This window comes from Somniosus microcephalus, chromosome 2 (assembly GCF_052327205.1).
Source record: "Somniosus microcephalus isolate GS21.2 chromosome 2, FLI_Smic_1.0, whole genome shotgun sequence".
NCBI classification, from domain to species: domain Eukaryota; kingdom Metazoa; phylum Chordata; class Chondrichthyes; order Squaliformes; family Somniosidae; genus Somniosus; species Somniosus microcephalus.
Window position 1 is genome coordinate 267,534,215 of NC_140988.1, and position 15,900 is coordinate 267,550,114.

At 50.5% G+C, this 15,900-nt stretch overlaps 1 protein-coding gene across 1 annotated transcript in view; it reads right to left on the reverse strand.

Moving 5' to 3' along the window:
• The window catches only part of LOC147123373 (vasculin-like), a 138,268-nt gene that overhangs the window by 57,416 nt on the left and 64,952 nt on the right, over nucleotides 1-15,900 (reverse strand). Inside the window, exon 7 of the mRNA XM_085971776.1 lies at nucleotides 8-135. Within this exon, the coding sequence (XP_085827902.1) occupies nucleotides 8-135 (128 nt within the window). The remainder of the gene's footprint in view (nucleotides 1-7; nucleotides 136-15,900) is intronic.

Below are 15,900 nucleotides of genomic sequence, written 5' to 3' on the forward strand. Positions count from 1 at the left end.
GAGAGATCCCATTCTTCACAGGCTGGGAATGAGATCCCCCTGTCAGAGGGTATCCTGGTAGTATTGGTTCTTCTTTGAGGACCTTCTTAATGACTAGCATTTTGGACGTTCTAGATTTTGGATTTGGAGGATTTTCTACATCATAGAAAAAAAATGTAAACATGAATCTCAACAGACTAAAAGGTAGTTATCAATGCTGCTACTGATTGTTCAAATCACAAGGTTTGCAAATAAAAAGACCATATCAATATGAGGAAGGTGAAAAAGTTTTTTTTTTTGGCACGGTCATAGAAGTGAGAGAGGGAGGGGGGGGAAGAGAGGGAGGGGGGGGAAGAGAGGGAGGGGGGGGAAGAGAGGGAGGGGGGGAGAGAGAGGGAGGGGGGAGAGAGAGGGAGGGGGGAGAGAGGGAGGGGGGAGAGAGGGAGGGGGGAGAGAGGGAGGGGGGGAGAGAGGGAGGGGGGAGAGGGAGGGGGGAGAGAGGGAGGGGGGAGAGAGGGAGGGGGGGGAGAGAGAGGGGGGGGGAGAGAGAGGGGGGGGAGAGAGAGGGGGGGAGGGAGAGAGGGGGGGGGGAGAGGGGGGGGGGAGAGAGGGGGGGGGGGAGAGGGGGGGGGGGGAGAGGGGGGGGGGAGAGGGGGGGGGAGAGGGGGGGGGGGGGAGAGGGGGGGGGGGGGGAGAGGGGGGGGGGGGGGAGAGGGGGGGGGGGGGAGAGGGGGGGGGGGGAGAGGGGGGGGGGGAGAGAGGGGGGGGGAGAGAGGGGGGGGGAGAGAGGGGGGGGGGGAGAGAGGGGGGGGAGAGAGAGGGGGGGGGAGAGAGGGGGGGGGGAGAGAGGGGGGGGAGAGAGGGGGGGGGAGAGAGGGGGGGGGAGAGAGGGGGGGGGAGAGAGGGGGGGGGAGAGAGGGGGGGGGAGAGAGGGGGGGGGAGAGAGGGGGGGGGAGAGAGGGGGGGGGAGAGAGGGGGGGGGAGAGAGGGGGGGGGAGAGAGGGGGGGGGAGAGAGGGGGGGGAGAGAGGGGGGGGAGAGGGGGGGGGAGAGAGGGGGGGGGAGAGAGGGGGGGGGGAGAGAGGGGGGGGGAGAGAGGGGGGGGGAGAGAGGGGGGGGGAGAGAGGGGGGGGGAGAGAGGGGGGGGGAGAGAGGGGGGGGGAGAGAGGGGGGGGGGAGAGAGGGGGGGGGGAGAGAGGGGGGGGGAGAGAGGGGGGGGGAGAGAGGGGGGGGGAGAGAGGGGGGGGGGAGAGAGGGGGGGGGGAGAGAGGGGGGGGGAGAGAGGGGGGGGGAGAGAGGGGGGGGGAGAGAGGGGGGGGGGAGAGAGGGGGGGGGGAGAGGGAGGGGGGAGAGAGGGAGGGGGGAGAGAGGGAGGGGGGAGAGAGGGAGGGGGGAGAGAGGGAGGGGGGAGAGAGGGAGGGGGGGGAAGAGGAGAGAGAGGGAGGGGGGAGAGGAGAGAGAGGGAGGGGGGAGAGGAGAGAGAGGGAGGGGGGAGAGGAGAGAGAGGGAGGGGGGAGAGGAGAGAGAGGGAGGGGGGAGAGGAGAGAGAGGGAGGGGGGAGAGGAGAGAGAGGGAGGGGGGAGAGGAGAGAGGGAGGGGGGAGAGGAGAGAGGGAGGGGGAGAGGGGGGAGGGAGGGAGGGAGGGAGAAAAAGATGAAGTGGGAGTTGAAAGTAATGGCAGCTGTGAAGATTGAATAAAGTGGCAGTCAGTCAGAGATTGGGTTTCTTTAATCCTGGCTGATAACACAGCAATAGCAAAAGCAAAACGGTAAGGGCCACAGTTCTGGATCAAGATTCACAAGAGAAGAAATCAGCAATTAGGAAACACAGAGCTTGGATTTAATATACTGTGGGGGGGAAGGAGCAGAGGAGAGCCAGCAGCTTTTCATCCTGCATGCTGATCCCAACAACACAATCATTAAAACACTTCAGTACTGGTCATGGTACAACACTGAGCAACATGAATCTAAGGTAGAAGATGGAACTGGGTAGAATTTGGTTGAAGAACAAACAAGGAACACTCCTAGAGAAAGAATGTCAGACTGAAAGAAGGTTTTGATTGGAGTCCCATAGGGCCGTTTCTATGCCAATGTCTAGTAACTGAAACCAAATGCAAGATTATCAAACTTGCCGACAACACAAAAAAGGAGAGCATTAGAGGCAATAAATGCAGCAAAAGATTTATGTAGTATACAAATGGAGAGAAAATGGCAGTTAATGCCCATCCATAATTGCCCTAGAGAAGGTGGTGATGAGCCACCTTTTTTCCCTTTCAGAGAGCAATTAAGAGGCAACCACATTACTGTGGGTCTGGAGTCACATATAGGCCAGACTGGGGAAGGATGGCAAATTTCCTTCCCCAAAAGGACATTAGTGAACCAGATGGGTTTTTAGTGACAATCTGGTAGTTTCATGGTCACCATTACTGACACTAGCTTTTTTTTTTAATTCCAGATTTATTTAATTAACTGAATTTAAATTCCCCAGCTGCTGTGATGGGATTTGAATTCATGTCTCAGGATCATTAGTCCAGGCTTCTGGATTACTAGTCAATAACATAACCAATATGCTACCATTCCCAGTAAATATAAATATATAGTACAGAACATTGATCAAAAAAGTATATAATGAATATAATTGAATTAGCACAGAGAAACTCAAAAAGGGACCGGTGTGTAATAGTAAATTCATCATAATAGCCATACAATATGGTGAAACTATTAAAGAAAACAGAATGCTGGGATATGCAGCCAGACCAGGATTATAGAAGTTATACCAAGGCTTTGAAATGTACTGCTCAGACCACATTTGGAGTACAGGAAACTTTGTGTTATCCGGAGGCTAAATGTCCGGCAAGCTCGAGCCACCGGCAAAAATCAGGAGCCGTTTTGTTAGGTTTTTTTTCTTCCCGTGGTTTTTTTTCCCCCAACAGTCAGGCTCTGCAAAGTCTCTGTAGCTAAGCAACAGCTTCAGAGAGACACTTCCAAGGTATGGGCCGACTGTTTAGAAGCTGTTGCTAAGCAAGTGTGTTTGTTGTCAGATACGGAGATGAAAAGCTCCGTATGCTTCAACATTAACGCTGGTGTGTCCGGCAGTTTTGAGGGAACGGCAACAGCTCGGTCCTGTCGGTGTCGGATAGCACAAAGTTTCCTGTACTGTGTTCAATATAGTCCCATGCTGCAAAAAGCAATTACATGCATTGGGCCGGTACAGAGGACACAAGTGTAAAGAGGATGAACCATGGAGAAAGGTGAAAGAAGCTCAAACTCTCGTGAATAGGGGGACAGTGGGACCTCATCAAAGTATACAAAATATAAAAATGGGATAGATAAATAGAAATATAGGAACAGGAGTATGCCATGCAGCTCTTTGCACCTCTTCCACTGTTCGATTAGACTATGACTCAAGTCCATTTACCTGCTTTTTCTCCATATTACTTTCTCTGAGCACATAGCTTGGAGATAGAGCTGGGTAAATTGCAATCGGAGTGGATCACAAGCAAAGTGGAAGTGATAGTAGGAATCAGTGGAGAGGAGGAAAGCAGTTTCTCACATCCAACTCAAAAAGGAGGACTCTAAGTTAAGTATCTAGATAGCTAATATATAGTTTCTTTGTGTTTATCTCTGTGGTTCTTGTTAAACTTGAGTAAATTCTTGGCTTTTTTTCCTCTGTAATTTAGCTCAGTGGGTTAAACTAAGGTTTAGTTAGTAGTCTATTAAATAGAGGCATGGCAGGGCACCTCAGTCCCGTCAAATGCATATCCTGTGCCATGTGTGAAGTCCAGGATACTTCTCGTGTCCTAGACAATCACATATGCAGGAAGTGTCCTCAGCTGGAGGAGCTTGAGCTCCAGGTTTCAGAGCTTGAGCAGTGGCTGGCATCACTGCAGTGTATCTGCAAGCCTGAGAGCTTCACGGATAGCAGGTTCCAGGAGGTGGTCACCCCACAGCTTAAAGGCTTGCAGGCAGAGGGAATGGGTGACTGCCACACAGACAAGGAGGATCAGGCAGGTAGTGTTCTGTTCTGAATACTGGTGAGGGCAATGGTTCCTTTGGGGAGTACAGCCAGAGCCAAATCCAAAGGCACCATGAGTAGCTCAGCTGTACAGGGTGGGATGAAATCATAGAATGGTTACAGCAAAAGGCAGCCATTCGGGCAGTCGAGCCCGTGCAGACTCTCAGCTAGTCCTACTCCCTTGCCCTTCCCCCTTAGCTCTGCAAATTTTTTTCCTTCAGATGCTGATCCAACTCCCTTCTGAAAGAACGAGTCTACCTCCACCACCCTTTCAGACAGTGCATTCCAGATCTTAACCACTCGCTGCGTAAAATGGTTTTTCCTCATGTCGGCTCTGGTTCTTTTGTCAATCACCTTATATCTGTACCCTCTGGTTCTCGACCCTTCTGCCAATGGGAGCAGTTTCTCTCTATCTACTCTGTCCAGACCCCTCATGATTTTGAACACCTCTATCAAATCTCCTCTCAATCTTCTCTGTTCCAAGGAGAACAACCCCAGCTTATCCAGTCCATCAACGTAATGAAGTCCCTCATTCCTGGAATCATTCTCATAAATCTTTTCTGCACCTTCTCTTATGCCTTCACATCCTTCCTAAAGTGTGGTGCCCAGAATTGGACACAGCACTCCAGTTGGGGCCGAACCAGTGTGTTATAGAGGTTCATCATAATTACCACATTTTTGTACAGGAAAAGTTCTGATGTCCGGCACCGACGGGACCGAGCTGCTGCCGATCTATCAAAACTTCCGGATAGACCAGCGCTAATGTAGAAGGATAGGAGGTTTTCATCTCCGTATCTGACAACAAACACTGTTGCTTAGCAACAGCTTGTAAACACTCGGCCCGTACCTTGGAAGCGTCTCTGAAGCTGTTGCTAAGCTACAGAGACGCTTTCCAGAGCCTGACTTAAAAAAATGCTAGAAGAAAAAAAACCTAACCAAAATGGCTGCTGATTTCTGCCATTAGATCGAGGTTTCCGGGCATACAACCTCCGGATAAACCAAAGTTTCCTGTACTCTATACCTCTATTTATGAAGCCCAGAATCGTGTAAGCCTTTTTAGCTGTTTTCTAAACCTGTCCTGCCACCTTCAACGATTTGTGCACATATACCCCCAGTTCCCTTTGTTTGTGCACCCCCTTTAGAATTGTACCATTTAGCTGATATGTCCTCGCCTCATTCTTTCTACCAAAATGTATCACTTCACACTTTTCTGCGTTAAATTTCATCTGCCACGTGTCCGCCCATTCCACCAGCCTGTCTATGTCTTCCTGAAGTCTATCACTCTCCTTCTCACTGTTGGGGTCGCAAAATCCCCTCAGCCCCCGAAGATCGGGAAATATTAATCCACATCGTGGACGAAGACCTGTGTGATTTAAATTGTCTCTGGGTTGGACAATGTTTTAAAACATACCCAGAACCGCAAAAGGCTGCGCTAAAAAGCTCGTAAGCTGGGCAGCACTTGGACACTGGAATCAAAGAACTGTGAAAATCGCACACTTTAAGATTGTACATTTTATTAAAAAATGTACTCTTGAGTTTTGGACTGTTAAAAATGGCTGAACAGACCTCATGGAAACAGAATTTAAAAGGACAGACAGGCTGTTAGCATATGAAACAGACAGGCTGTTAGCATATGAAAAAGCTCAGCGCTACCCTGTAGTGGGTTTGAATGGAGCCCGAGCTGTCAGTCACCCTGTGGTATTGGGCGGGTCTGGTAACCTACAAGCTGTTTGTTTACACTGGGGAGTAGCCCGTTTGAATCAGCCAATCATCGGACAGCAAGCACACTGGGTTGTTTACACACATCCATTCACTGAAATTGACTCCAAGATCAAGTGCTTGAAACTGCCAGCATGAATGTTTGCTAAGCACTCAAGACTGTTAATCAATTGCGGTTCCAGATGACCACAGGACAATGCTTTGTTTACAAAGCAATTGAATGCTATTAGCATTTGTTTGTATATCAAGTGGACACATCCAAACTGAGGAGGAACCATTTAAATGAATGGGAGAACACATTCAAACCACTGCAGCTTTATTCAAAAGCCATCACAGACAATGGACACATTTAAACTGCAACTTTATCCAAACCCATCCCAGACAAGTGGACAGTTTGGATCTCTTTTGTTTTAGCCCAGAAACATCAGATCTGGGCAGGCCCCCCCCAAAAAAAGGGGGTATAAAAGATAGCTTCCCAGAAGCATCTCTCTCTTCTCTTCCTGGGTGGGAAGGAATTCCGACTGGGAGGAGGGGAGCCGAGCATGGCGGCCAGAGGCAGACCCGTGAAGAGAGAGAAGTAGGCCCCGGGCCGTGAAGCCGGCGACGGTGAAGAGGAGGCCGCATTGGAGCATTCACATCCCGACGATGTGTTCGGCAAGTCGGGCAGAGGAGCGCAGCGCAACGAGCAGCAGCAGCAGACTCACGACACGCTGCAGCACATCGGCCGGCAGCTCCATTTTGGGTAACTCGCAGTCCGGATGGGAGCAGGGGAGCCGGGCATGGTGGCAAGAGCGGGAGAAGCAGGCCATCACACGTGGAGCCGGCAACAGAGGAGGAGGCCGCGGTGAAGAGGACGACGGAGCGGCTGAGGGACATCGTGCTCCCACTGCCACAGGGAGCCATTGTATTGACTCTGAACGCAGCGCTGTATGTATAGCTGACGCGTCCCTACGGGGAACAAGCATTCCATTGTACTTGTTACATATGGCAAATAAATCTAATCTGAATCGGAATCTTTTACTCTTTGGACTGCAGGTGAGCAAGGCTTCTGACCCACTAGCAAGACAATCTAGTGAGAAGTAAAGGGCTGGTAATTTAAGGGAAATGTTGCTAAGATTGTAAGATTAACATTGTAGCCATTTATCCCTCATTTTTGCCGTCTGCCTTCCCCCGTTAAGCAATTTTACCGTGATTACTTTTATGCTGTGGTGTAGTTTCTTTAGTTTTAATAAAATTTGACTTTCTTGCATCCAGACCATTTGTCCGTTTTTAATATATCATTAATTATAAGTTCCTCCAGTCAGAACTGGAAGGAGGGTTTAGCGATTCGAAATCGCCGATTGGAATTGGTCACAGTGCAGTGGCAAAAGGCTGCTTGACCAGGTAAATTACCGTAAACCAGGTAAAGGATGCCCCCCTACATCACTATACAGTACTTGCAAGTTTTGGGTCATCTGCAAATTTTTTAATTGTGCCCTGTGCACCCACATCCAAGTCATTACAGGTAATATAGATCAAGAAAAGCAGTGGTCCTAGAAATGATCCCTGGGGAACACCACTGTATACCTTCCTCCAGTCCGAAAAACAACCGTTCACCACTACTGTTTCCTGTCACTTAGCCAATTTTGTATCCACACTGCAAATATCCCTTTTATTCCATGGGCTTCAACTTTGCTGGCAAGCCTATTATGTGGCACTTCGTCGAAAGCCTTTTGAAAATCCATGTACACTACATCAACCGCATTACTCTCATCAACCCTCTGTTACCTCATCAATAACCTTGATCAAGTTGGTTAAACACGATTTGCCTTTAAAAAATCTGTGCTGGCTTTCCTTAATTAATCCACACCTATCCAAATGACTATTAATTTTGTCCCCGATTACTGTTTCTAAAAGCTTCCCAACTACCGAGGTTAAACTGACTGGCCTGTAGTTGCTGGGTTTATCTTTACTTTTTTTTTGAACAATGGTGTAACATTTGCAATTCTCCAGTCCTCTGGCACCACCCCCATAGATATGGATTATTATGGCCAGTACCTCTGCGATTTCCGCCCTCAATTCCCTCAGCATCCTAGGATGCATCCCATCTACTCCTGGTGATTTATCTACTTTAAGTACAGCCAGCCTTTCTAATACCTCTATCAATTTTTATCCTATCAAGTGTCTCCACTACCTCCTCCTTCACTATGTCTATGGCAGCATCCTCTTCCTTGGTGAAGTCAGATGCAAAGGACTCATTTAGTACCTCAGCCATACCCTCTGCCTCCATGCGTAGGTCTCCTTTTTGGTCCCTAATCGGCCCTACCCCCCCCTTATTATTTATATGCCTATAGAAGACGTTTGGATTACCTTTCATGTTGGCTGCCATTCTATTTTCATACCCTCTCTTTGCCCCTCTTATTTTCTTTTTCACTTCTCTGACCTTTCTATATATAGCCTGATTCTCAGATGTATTTGCAACCTGACATCTGTCATATGCACTCTTGTTCTGCTTCATCATATTCTCTATCTGTTTTGCCACCCAGGGAGCCCTGACATTAGCTGCCCTGCCTTTCCCCCTAGTGGGAATGTACCTCAACTGTACCTGAACTATTTCCTCTTTAAAAGGAAGCCCATTGTTCCATTACAGTTTTGTCTGCCAATCTTTGATTCCAGTTTACCCGGGCCAGATCCGTTCTTATCCCACTGAAATTGGCTTTCCCCAAGTTAAACATTTTTAATCTAGATTGCTCACTGTCCTTTTCCATAGCTAATCTAAACCTTATGATACTATGATCACTGATACCTAAATGTTCACCTACTGACACTTGCTCCACTTGACCCACCTCATTCCCCAAAACCAGATCCAGCAATACCTCCTCCCTCGTCAGGCTGGGAACATACTGATCAAGAAAGTTCTCTTGAACACACTTCAGAAATTCTTCCCCTTCTCTGCCCTTTACATTATTACGATCCCAGTCTATATTAGGATAGTTGAAATCCCCCATTATTACTACTCTATAGGTCTTGCACCTCTCTGTAATTTCTCTGCAAATTTGTTCCTCCATATCTTTCCCACTATTTGGTGGTCTATAGAATACACCCAGTAGTGTAATGGCACCTTTATTATTTCTTAACTCTAGCCATATAGATTCTGTCCTTGACCCCTCCAGGACATCCTGCCTCTCCAGCACTAACATTCTCCTTAACCAATACTGCCACACCACCTCCTATCTTTCCTTCCCTATCTTTCCTGAACACCTTATAACCAAGAATATTTAATACCCAATCCTGCCCTTTTTTGAGCCAGGTCTCGGTTATTGCCACAACATCATATTCCCATGTGGCTATTTGTATCTGCAGCTCACTTACCTTGTTTACTACGCTTCGTGCATCCACATACATACACTGTAAACCCATCTTAGACCATCCTGTATTCTTTTAATTTGACCCCACCTAATACCTTACTATTTCTTACTTTACTGCTCTCTGCCTTTCCCAATCTTTTGAGCACTTTATTTCCCCTTTCTAATGTTACATCCTGGTGCCCAACCCCCTGCCAAATCAGTTTAAACCCTCCCAAACAACACTAGCAAACCTCCCCATGAGGATATTGGTTCTGGCCTTGAGGTGCAACCCGCCTGGCCTGTACAGGTCCCACCTCCCCCAGAACTGGCCCAATGCCCTAGGAATCTGAAGCCCTCCCTCCTGCCCCATCTCTCCAGCCACGCATTTATCTGCTCTATCCTCCTATTTCTATACTCACTTGCACGTGGCACCGGGAGTAATCCGGAGATTACTACCTTTGAGGTCCTGCTTTTTAATCTCTTTCCTAGCTCCCTAAAACCTACCTGCAGGACCTCATCCTTCTTTCTACCTAGGTCGTTGGTACCAATATGGTCCCGACCTCTGGCTGTTCACCCTCCCCCCTCAATGTTCTGCAGTCGCTCAGAGACATCCTTAACCCTGGCACTAGGGAGGCAACATACCATCCTGGAGTCACGTCTGCAGCCGCAGAAACGCTTGCCTGCACCCCTAACTTTCGAATCCCCTACCACTATTACTCTCCCACTCTTCTTCCCTCCCCCTATACAGCTGAGCCACGGTCCTGGCTCTGGCTGTGCTACCCAGGGGAACTATCGTCCTCACTAGTACTCAGAACTGAATACTGGTTGGAGAGCAAGATGCACTCAGGGGACTCCTGCGCGGTCCTCCTCTTCTATCTGGTGAGTGAGAAGGAAGGTCAGAACAGCAATAGTGATAGCAGATTCAATAGTTAGGGGAACAGACAGGCATTTCTGCGGCCACAGACATGACTCCAGGATGTCATGTTGCCTCCCTGGTGCCAGGGTCAAGGATGTCACCAAGTGGCTGCAGGACATCGAGGGGGGGGGGGGGGGGGGGCGGAGGGTGAACAGCCAGAGGTCGTGCGTACTCCATATCAGTAACAATGATATAGGTAGAAAGAGGGATGAGGTCCTGCAGGCAGATTTTAGGGAGCTAGGAAAGAGATTAAGAAGCAGGACCTCAAAGGTAGTAACCTCTGGATTACTCCCGGAGCCACGCACTAGTGCATACAGAAATAGGAGGATAGAGCAGATGAATGTGTGCAGGGAGGGCTTTAGATTCCTGAGGGATTAGGACTGGTAGAGGTGCGACCTGTACAAGCCGGATGGGTTGCACCTCAACAGGGCCGGGACCAATATTCTTGCGGGGAGGTTTGCTAGTGCTGTTGGGGAGGGTTTAAACTAGCTTGGCAGGGGGATGGGAACCTGAGCATAGATTCAGAAGGAAGAGAAGCAAAGCTGGAAATGGAAGGCAGAAAATTAGTAAGTGAGTTTGGAAGGCAGAGGAAACAAAGGCTAGAAAGTAGACAACAAAGGAGTTTGGCAGTGCTTAATGATATATACTTCAATGCAAGGAATCGAGTGAATAAGGCAGATGAGCTGAGGGCACAGATAGACATGTGGAAGTATGATATCTCAGCTATTACCGGAACATGGCTGAAAGGACAGGAATAGCAGCTCAACATTCCTGGTTATGGGTTTTCAGACGAGATAGAGAGGGGGGATTAAAAAAAGGAGGGGGTGGTCGCAATATTGGTTAAAGAAACAATTACAGCGGTAAGGAGGGATGATACGTTAGAAGAATCATCAAATGAGGCCATATGGGTTGAACTGAAGAACAAAAAAAGAGGCAATTACACTGCTGGGAGTGTACCATAGACCCCCAAATAGTCAGAGGGAGATGGAAGAGCAAATATGTAGGCAAATTTCTGAGAAGTGCAAACACAATACGGCAGTAATAGTAGGAGATTTCAATTACCCAAACATTAACTAGGATAGAATCAATGTAAAAGGTATAGAGGGTGTGGTAAACCACTGTTTGTATTCCACTGTGTACATGCCTCGGCTGACTCCTCCCACGAATCCAGGTATAAAGGTGACTGCTCCACAGCCCCTTTGTATTCTGGACCGGTCGACCATTCGAGGCACACCTTCATTCTCTTGTTAATAAAAGCCTGTTAATTACTCGCTTAATCTCAGTCTTTTGAGTTATTGATAGCACATCAATTTTATTAACAAGATTTTATAATGGAGAAGATCCTCACACCAGCATGCCTAGACTTAGACCATCGGGAGGCGGACGCATCCACCAAGTTTACTCACTGGCTGAGGTGCTTTGAAAAATTCCTGATCGCCTCCGCTGAAACGGTCAAATCGGACGAGGACAAGCTGGATGTCCTGACCTCCAAAGTGAACCACCGAGTGTACTCGGTCATCCAAGACGCGACCTCGTACGCGGATGCCATCAAACTCCTCAAGGACCAGTACACGCACCCAGTGAACGAAGTGTACGCCAGGCACCTCCTGGGGAGTCGTAAACAACAACCTGGGGAATCGACCGAGGAATACCTTCAGGCACGGTCTGTGCTTGGCCGGGCCTGTGGTTGTAAGGATGTAAAGGCCGCCGTGTACACAGAGGAACTTATCCGGGACGCTTTTGTAGCGGGCCACAGGTCCAACGACACCCGACAGCGACTGTTGGAGCAGAGTGACCTCGACATCAACAAGGCCTCTGAACTCGCACTATCATTGGACACAGCCTACCGGGGCATGGATGCCTACTCCTCTGCACCGTGGACGCCGCGGGGAACGACAGCCTGGGACACGGTAGGACCGTCTCATAGCGCCGTGCCACCCCAGCCACATCCCAGCAACGGCCCAACTACCGCAGCAGTGTCCCAAGGCCAGACAGCAGTGCCCCAAGGCCAGAAATGCTACTTCTGTGGCCAGGCCAAACACCCCAGAGTGCGCTGCCCGGCGAAAAATGCGATCTGCTCGGGCTGCAGGAAGAAGGGACACTACGCCAGCGTCTGCAGGGCCAAAGCCACCCCGAACCCCAGCAGCGCCGCGTGTGGGCCGCCATCTTGGGCCTCCCCAGCCATGTGCGAACCACTGGAACAGCAGCCATTTTGGACGCCGCCATCTTGGACGACAGCCGGGACGCAGCAGGCCCCCAACACCGCCTCATCTGATTCCCGCAGCGACACACCGACCCCTACGCTGGCCTCCGTTACACTGGACCAAGCGAGACCGCACCAACTGGCCCGGTCCACAATGGACATTAAGGTAAATGGTCACGAAACAATCTGCCTTTTTGACTCTGGGAGCACGGAGAGCTTCATCCACCCCGACACGGTGCGGCGTTGCTCTCTCCCAGTCCTGCCTGCGCACCAGCGGATTTCTATGGCCTCCGAGTCCCAGTCGGCGGACATTGGCGGCTACTGCGTGGTGACACTCTTAGTAGATGGGACTGTGTACGATAATTTTAAACTTCTGGTCCTGCCCGACCTCTGCGCTGCCGTTCTACTGGGGTTAGATTTTCAGTGCCACCTTAAAAGTGTTACGATGGCGTACGGTGGACCCCTCCCCCCACTCACAGTCCGCAGCCAGCAGCTTCCAAATTGCCCGCCGCGCACCAGGTGCAACCTCTCCACACTCAGAGTCACCCCCCCCCACTGTTTGCTAACCTCACCCCCGACTGTAAGCCCATCGCCACAAAGAGCAGGCGATAGTGTGCCGGGGACAGGGTTTTCATTAAAACCGAAGTGGAGCGGCTCCTGAAGGAAGGGATTATTGAGGGCAGCACCAGCCCCTGGCAAGCCCAGGTTGTGGTCGTTAAGACCGGCGAGAAGCAGCGCCTGGTCATCGGCTACAGCCAGACAATAAATCGCTACACCCTGCTGGACGCTTACCCACTCCCCCGCATAGCTGATATGGTCAACCAGATCGCGCAGTACCGCGTCTTCTCGACCATTGACCTGAAATCAGCGTACCACCAGCTGCCTATCCGCCCTGAGGGCCGCCAGTATACTGCCTTTGAGGCAAACGGCCGCCTCTATCACTTCCTTAGGGTTCCCTTTGGCGTCACCAACGGGGTCTCCGTCTTCCAAAGGGAGATGGACCGGATGGTCGATCAAAATGCGTTGCAGGCCACTTTCCCATATCTGGACAATGTGACCATCTGCGGCCGTGACTTGCAGGACCATGACGCAAACCTCGAAAAATTCCTCTGCACCGCCAAACTCCTCAACCTGACGTATAACAAGGAGAAGTGCATATTCCACACAACCCGCCTCGCCATCCTTGGCTGTGTTGTGGAACATGGAGTCATCGGCCCCGACCCCGACCGGATGCGTCCCTTTATGGAACTCCCACTGCCTCAAGGCCCTGAAGAGGTGCCTAGGGTTTTTCTCCTATTACGCCCAGTGGGTCCCCTACTATGCGGACAAGGCCCGTCCGCTGATCAAGTCCACCTCTTTTCCCGTGACGGCAGAGGCCCGCTTAGCCTTCCACCGTATCAAGGAAGACATTGCCAAAGCCACCATGCACGCAGTGGACGAATCCATCCCCTTCCAGGTGGAAAGCGACGCGTCCGACTTTGCCCTGGCCGCTACCCTTAATCAGGCAGGGAGACCCGTGGCCTTCTTTTCACGAACCCTCCAGGGCCCGGAGACCAGACACTCCGCTGTTGAGAAGGAGGCCCAGGCTATTGTGGAGGCTGTGCGTCATTGGAGGCACTACCTGACCGGAAAACGATTTACCCTGCTCACTGACCAGCGTTCAGTTGCTTTCATGTTTAACAACAAGCAGAGGGGCAAAATCAAAAACGACAAGATCTTGAGGTGGAGAATCGAACTTTCCACCTACAATTACGAGATCTTGTACCGGCCCGGGAAGCTCAATGAACCCCCGGATGCTCTATCGCGTGGCACCTGCGCCAGCGCGCAGATAGATAGACTGCGGGCCCGCCACAATGACCTCTGCCACCCGGGGGTCACCAGGTTCTTCCACTTCATCAAGGCCCGCAACCTGCCTTACTCCATTGAGGAGGTCAGGACCATGACCAGGAACTGCCAAGTCTGCGCTGAGTGCAAACCGCACTTTTATAGACCAGACAGGGCTCACCTGATAAAAGCCACTCGCCCCTGAGCGTTGATTTTAAAGGGCCTCTCCCCTCCTCCGACCGCAATGTGTACTTCCTCAATATTATTGATGAGTACTCCCGTTTCCCATCCCCTGCCCGGACATGACCAGTGCCACGGTCATTAAATGTCTGAACGACCTCTTCACCCTGTTCGGTTTCCCCAGCTATATCCATAGCGACCGGGGCTCATCGTTTATGAGCGACAAACTCAGTCAGTACCTGCTAGCTAGGGGTGTTGCCACAAGCAGGACCACCAGTTACAACCCCCGGGGGAACGGACAGGTGGAAAAAGAGAGAATGCGACAGTTTGGAAGGCCGCCCTGCTAACCTTAAAGTATAGGGGCCTTCCGACCTCCCGCTGGCAGGATGTGCTCCCCGATGCGCTCCACTCTATTCGGTCACTGCTCTGCACTGCCACTAACGCCACCCCTCATGAGAAAATGTTTGTCTTCCCAAGGAAGTCCACATCGGGGACATCGCTACCGCCATGGCTGACGTCCCCAGGGCCGGTCCTACTGAGAAGACACGTGAGGACCCATAAAACGGACCCCCTGGTCGAGAGGGTCGACCTCCTCCACGCCAACCCTCAGTATGCTTACATTGCGTACCCGGACGGGCGGGAGGACACAGTCTCCATAAGAGACCTCGCACCCTCGGGGGCCGCAGTAACCCACTACCACCCTCCCCCCCACGATCCGATATCCAGCCCCAGCAGACCTGGGCCCCGTGACCCGCTCGACATCTACGAGGACTACACACCAGTGCCCCAGCCTACGCGGGACTCGACGCCGGAAGCTTCACTACCCCTGCCGTCGCCACGTCGATCACAGCGGCAGACAAGACCTCCGGAGAGACTCCAATACACTAACTTTTCATACACTTCACCCCACCGGACTCATTTTTAAACAAGGGGTGACTGTGGTAAACCACTGTTTGTATTCCACGGTGTACATGCCTCGGCTGACTCCTCCCACGAATCCAGGTATAAAGGTGACTGCTCCACAGCCCCTTTGTATTCTGGACCGGTCGACCACTCGAGGCACACCTTCATTCTCTTGTTAATAAAAGCCTGTTAATTACTCGCTTAATCTCAGTCTTTTGAGTTATTGATAGCGCATCAGAGGGCACAGAATTCTTAAAATGCATTCAGGAGAACTTTTTCAGCCAGTACGTAGCAAGACCAATAACAGAGGGCGGTTCTGGATTTAGTTTTAGGGAATGAAGCTGGGCAGGTGGAAGGGGCATTTTGGTGGTAGTGATCATAATTCAGTTAGATTTAGCGTAGTTATGGAAAATGACAAAGATAGACCAGGAGTAAAAGTTCTCAATTGGGGAAAGGCCAATCTTAGTAAGCCAATATATGTGATTCAGCAAAAGGGGACTGGAAACAGCTACTTGAAGATAAATCAGTGTCAGAGCAGTGGGAGGCAATCAAGACGGCGATAGTGAGGGTTCAGAGCAAATATGTTCCCACAAAGAAAAAGGGTGGGACTCACAAATCTAGAGCCCCCTGGATGTCAAGGGGCATACAGGGTAGGACAAGGTAAAAAAGGGAAGCTTATGTCAGATACCAAAAACTAAATACTGCAGAAAGCCTAGAGGAGTATAGAAAGTGCAGGGGTGAAATCAAAAAGGAAATTAGGAAAGCAAAGAGCGAGGGCATGAAAAAATATTAGCAAGTAAAATCAATGAAAACCCAAAGATGTTTTATAAATACATA